Raw genomic sequence first — 6,000 nt, 5'->3', positions numbered from 1 at the left:
TATAAAAAATGTGAAAATAAAAAATAGTTACACAAAATTATATCTCTTTTATATAGTGGTATAGATTTATACCTATAACATGATAATCCAAAAAATATTCATTGTTTACTCTACTGAGCATTAAATCAAGTCATAGAATATTATTCCAGCTTTTTAAATTCGAGTTCAAAATATACCCTTGTATTCAACATTTGGAAGAAAAATGTTGCCGAATTCGAAAAAAGAATTTTGTTGCACGTAGTAATGCTCTCATTTTCAATTAGGATTGTTTTCTATAAAAAAAATGCATTTAGTTTGTAAAAAAAAAACAATATTCAACTAAATTATTCAATGTTCAACTCAAGACTCGAGAAGTGGATAGACCAAAAAAACAGGTGGTGGTGCACGCGGGATAATTAAGAGCATCTCCTCTCTCCTCACTCTGCTTCTCTCTTTCCTACATCTTGCGTTGTGTCTCTTTGCTCCCACTTGCTCACCAACTTGCACAAACCGACGATGCATACTATTCGTCGTTCACACTCAAAACAAACGTGCTACCCTTTTTCTCTTCATTTTAGCTATTGCTTCAATGCAATTCCTTTTGATTTGATTTCTTTTACTTTCCGCTGGTCTTTTTTTTTTTAATAGAGATCATGGATGTGTTTCAATCCACTAAGTTAAAGACGAGTGGTGCATGATTATCAATAATTCAAAGAATTTTACATAAATAAAATCAAATATAATTTTATCACTAAATAAATTATTTTCTCATTCACGAAATATCACACCATTGCACCAATCAAGTTGTTGTTACTTTCCGCTGGTCTTCTAATATATGGCAAATCTCTCTCGCGTACAATTGGAATTAAAATAAAATGATTGAGATCTGCGCATACACCTTGTACTACTAGGTACTATTAATTATACTGCAACTTGCTTTAATTTATTGTAATTTTTACTTTAATTTCTTCTCTTTTCGTAAATAAGAATATTTTGATGGACCCGTGCATGGTTCATTGGTTGCAACTTTGTTTATGGTTTTGTTTGTGTATATACATCATCAACATTAATTAGATGTTTATCTTACAGCTAACGACAGGTTGGTAGATATATACACAGTATATACTCATCGATATGCTATTCCATTGAGTTATATATTTTTTGTTGCAAGGTCTTCTCTCTTTTTTCTTTCTTATTTATATTCCCTTCGTCTCAAAATAATAGGTTTTATACATATAAAAAATAGATGAAAAAGAATAATAATTTTACAAAATTAATCTTATATAATTATTAATTTATTTATAAATTTTATTGTTCATTATTAATATCATAAAAAAATATAAATGAAAAAAATAATTAATGTTACATTAAAAATTTTAAATGAAAATTATTTTAGGATAATTTTTTTCTCTTATAGACAATTATAATACGATGGAGGGAATAATATAAAGGATAAGGTGAATTTAAAGTCACAAGGCACAAAATGATAATATTATTCCAGCAGTATAGGGTACATGATCTAGCTAGTAAGAAGTAAAAGTCCTAACCTTAAAAGTGAAAATAAGAAATCTACTGTAGGGTGATTGTTCTAAATAAGTGATGAATTCCATTGAATTACAATTTAATTAGTGGCTAGTTATTTGTTCCTTCAAAAATCCTCCCAAATGTTCCTTATTTGTAAATTTTAGTTGCATTGAGGAACGTATGTACTTCTAGTATATATTTCCACAGTTTTACATTATACTATACTCCATTACATGATGATGTGTAGATATTCTCATAGTCATAGCCAACATATTCCATTCCGGAGAATGAATCACAATAATAGTTATCGTCCTTTGGCCTTAACTTCTGGGAACTCAAATATTTGAAAAAGGTTTTCATTTCATTGGGAACTTTTCAATTCTTGACTTATATAAGTATAACCACTAGTTTTTTTTTTTGGTACAGTATATAACCAATAGTATATAGTTGAAATTATACAAATGAGATATACTCAATTCACAAACTCACATTAATTAATTAATTAATCAATCAAACAGATCTAGATATACTTAATGCTTATTTTTTAACAATCTTCACTAACTAAATTAATTAATTATAAAAAAGATTAATCAGGTTTTACTATGGAAGAACTTTGAATTAGTCAGAGTTTTGTTTTTTCTTTTTTGAAAGGTTAAGAAAAAAAATATATAAAAAAGAAGATCAGAGGCCCGAGTTGGATTCTCACCCACAATAACCATGTAAATTAGCAACCGTTATGTCACCATTCTTTTTTAATTCAATCATCAGTAAGTATCTCGTGATTCATATAAGCATTTATAAATAAAGGTAAAGTACAAAAAAAATTAAATTACAAATTATCTAAAAAAATCAATTTATTTAAAACATTTTTTTACAAATAATAAAATTAATTTTTTTTAATTTTGAAAATTCTCAATTAATAAAAAAAATCCTAATGCTGACTTATTTCATTACCCATATAAATTACATAATAGTTTTTATGAATTATAAACCTCAGTAAGCTAGGTTTTGATAAATTAAAAATAATGTGTGAACATTCCATGCTAAATGCTAATAGACACTCAGATGAAGAAGAAAAAAATCAACAGAAAAAGAGGTATAAATATGATAAATTATATATATACGAAGTAATAAAAAGAGAGAAATGATATGTATCACATTATTAGTATGTAAAAAATATTACTCTATAATTTTATGAACATGCTGTAATGGGACATATTACCAGCATTATAAAAACCCTTGTTCTATTTTTTTACTTTTTAAACGAAAATTAACAAATTAACAACATTGAAGACAGAACTGGCTACAAAACCAACTAATACAATCAACAATCCAGTAATTATCCATAATATACACTGTAAAATTAAGATTGTATTATATCGATATCTACAACACTTAATTATAACAATCACCCCCCTCCCCCCCCACACACATATATATATATCGATATAATAACACTGTAAATCAAAAAATAGTAAAAAGAAGAGGAAAATTAAGAACAGCACTTGTAATCGTTGTTGTTGTTCTTTCGCAGCGTTAAGTTCTCTGCGGTTTGCGCGAGCGACTGAAGGTTGCACTTCACGATAGTGTCGACGAACACGCGCGTGTCTTCGCGCGTGTTCCCGGGAGGCACGTCCACCACGTAGGACTCCACGACCACCGTGCCGGAGCATCCTCCGGAGGCGGAGGAAGCGGTGGGGTGGAGGGTGGTGACGGAGCGGTAGTTGGCGAGGCGGTGGTCCCCGCCCACGACGCTGAAGCTGATGACGTGGCGCTCGTCGTCGAGGATCTCGAGGCGCTCGGTGCTCCTGGCAGCGGGCAGGCCGGAGATGACGTGAACCTCCCGGAGCGTGCCGACGTCGCCGTCCCCGCCGATGACATGGCAGCTCTTCACGAAGTGCTTGTAGGCCTGCGGGTTGTCGAAGCGGCGCAACACTGACCACACGGTGGCGACCGAGGCCCCGATCTCCTGCGCTACCGAGGAGCAGCACTGGTTCGGCGCTACCGCGTGGGTGTGGTAGCGCGCTACGCCATCCGGCACCGTCATAAAGACGGTGTCGTGACAGTTGGTGGCCGTGGTTGCACCACCGCCACCGTTGATCCGGTGGAGGAGGAGGGAAGACATGGAGGAATTTTGTAGCATTATTGAACAAACACGACCACAAAGATAGTTCTTGATGAACAATGAATGTTATATGATGTTTAGTATTAATAGGGTTTTAAAAGGATTTAGATTTTTTTTTTCCTTAAAAAAGTTTAAGAGAAAGAAAAAATATGAGTGAAGTTGGAGGAGGGTTGTTGGTTTTGTAGTTAATTTAAGAGAAAGAAAAAAAGAATGAGAGAAGTTGGAGGGGGTTGTTTGGTTTTGTAGTTAGTGTTAATGGGTTATATATATATAGTTGTAGTGGCATGAAGCTTGAGGCTTAAACGTAGTGTTTGTGAGGAGAGAGAGAGAGGGTGGTAGGGTAGAGTTTTCAAAAGATGAAAGGTTAAATGAAGTTCATGTGGGGGGCGTAATAAAATAGGGGACAAGTTGGTCGAGTTGAATTGACCAAAATGGGGTTCTTGCATTTCATGTGAAACTACGAGTTTGTAGTACGTTCTCTCGTGAAGCCCTCTTGCTAGTGGAACAATGGAACCTAATTCATATTTGATTACCGATTTTGCCCCTCTTTGTCAATATCAAATTTTGGCACATGAGATTGATAGAGAAGGGCAACTTGAACTTTTTCTTTTGGTCGTAGAGCTTAGGGGATGAACATCGTTTTTTAAAGTCAAGGTCATGACGTGGGTTCATAAGCGTTAACCTGAATTTACAATAGCATGTTAATAACAATAACTTATCCAAAGAGGATACACATATAATAATTTAGGATCTTTTGTTCTAAACTTAATAAATTTCTCCTATCATGACATACATTATTCTAACATAAACTTTATGATTAAAGTTAATTTAAAGATGCATTATAATTTCATTCTGTTGTGGCTCTTTGTCTGTATGTACGAGTCAAACTTCAATATACTTAAAAGGAAATTTGATGCTTAAGGCAATGTAAATAAAGAGAAGAGTAAAATCTGTATTTTATTTTTAGTAATTTATAAGCCTAAAAAGATTACTCTCATGCTTTTTGACTATGACAAGACTAAAAGCGTTAAATTTGAGACAGAGTATACCTCAAGTCTATAATCTATTTTTATTATTCTTTCATTAATTGATGTGGTGTTTCTTAAGTGACGACGCATGCATGAAAAATACCCTGTACTAAGTGCTAACATACTTTAAGTTTTTTTTGAGGTAACATTCTCTAAGTTAGTAAGTTATGATCTAGTGCTTTGTAATTGTATTGAGATTCACCCTTTATTATAAGGTTCTTCACACAAGCAGTCAGGGTGAGTAAATTTTTTTAACTTGTAACACTGGGCTCAATCCTCCTAAAGAAGAGTTTAGGACACATTCAATAGCTAAAAATTAATTTTAGCTCATTTTAAAATAATTAAATAATTTTTCTAGATTATATTTATCTTAATTGGTCAAATAATTATATTTATCTGAATTTTTTCACTCAATATATATATCTACCTATCTATCTATCTTTTTATATATATATATATATATATATATATATATATATATATATATATATATATCCAATTTTTCATATCATTTAATTACAACGATCATGCATCATGCTTAATCAACACATACCAAAACATATTTGATAACAATTTAATTAATTATATTACTTAATATATAATCAAGTGATTGAGTATAAGTGATTAATATATTAAAATTAAAATTAAATAAATTTGGTAATACTTAAGTTTAATCTTTGATAAAAATAATTTTTAATTTAATTTTTATTTATCTTTCGACCGACTCCAAATTAATCAAAATTATTTTTCCTTAATAAACAAAAAGGATTAAAACCAAAAATTGCCTAATGTATGCCCACAAATATATGTGATATGGGCTCAACTATTTAAGATTACCATATACAGTCGGATACACCAATACTTGTTGACTATAATAAATGTTACCTATCCTTCTAAAAGAAAATGTTACATATAATGGTAATATTGTCTAGTGTTTCTATTAATTTATAAGACTTGATTACTTAATTTATCAAAATTAAAAAAATAATTAATTTAGTTGATAATAATAAATTTATCTTAAATTTATAATTTTTAAGAATATCTCCTTATCATTAATACTTTTCTCTCTCTTGTAATTATTTGTCAATATATTCTCTATCTTCTTTTAATTAGAAATATTCTATTCTAAAAATAATAAATATAAGAAACATTAAAAATTGAGTCTTATAAAAAAAACATCTATTATATATAAAAAATGTTTGATTCTATGAGGTGATACCACATGACAATCTCATATTCATTCAATCCAAATAATTTAATTAATTAATATAATTTATATTTATTCTATTAAATTGATTTAATCATTCCATTAAATCTTAAATTAATTGATTATATATATATATA

The 6,000-nt window shown here is 30.4% G+C and overlaps 1 protein-coding gene across 1 annotated transcript; it reads right to left on the bottom strand.

The window, feature by feature from the left end:
• Positions 1-2,803: 2,803 nt before the first annotated feature.
• Positions 2,804-3,955, bottom strand: LOC114416417 (abscisic acid receptor PYL4-like). Its single transcript, XM_028381282.1, has one exon. The coding sequence runs from the start codon at positions 3,644-3,646 to the stop codon at positions 2,996-2,998; it is 651 nt and encodes a 216-aa protein (XP_028237083.1). The 5' UTR covers positions 3,647-3,955; the 3' UTR covers positions 2,804-2,995.
• Between the last annotated feature and the right edge of the window lie 2,045 nt (positions 3,956-6,000).

The sequence above is a fragment of the Glycine soja genome, chromosome 1 (assembly GCF_004193775.1).
Source record: "Glycine soja cultivar W05 chromosome 1, ASM419377v2, whole genome shotgun sequence".
NCBI lineage: Eukaryota > Viridiplantae > Streptophyta > Magnoliopsida > Fabales > Fabaceae > Glycine > Glycine soja.
This window is presented reverse-complemented; position numbering and strand designations above follow the sequence as displayed.

What these genes read in the sequence shown, in the direction of transcription:
- LOC114416417 (XM_028381282.1), bottom strand. Translation starts at nt 3,646, where the DNA reads ATGCTACAAAATTCCTCCATGTCTTCCCTCCTCCTCCACCGGATCAAC.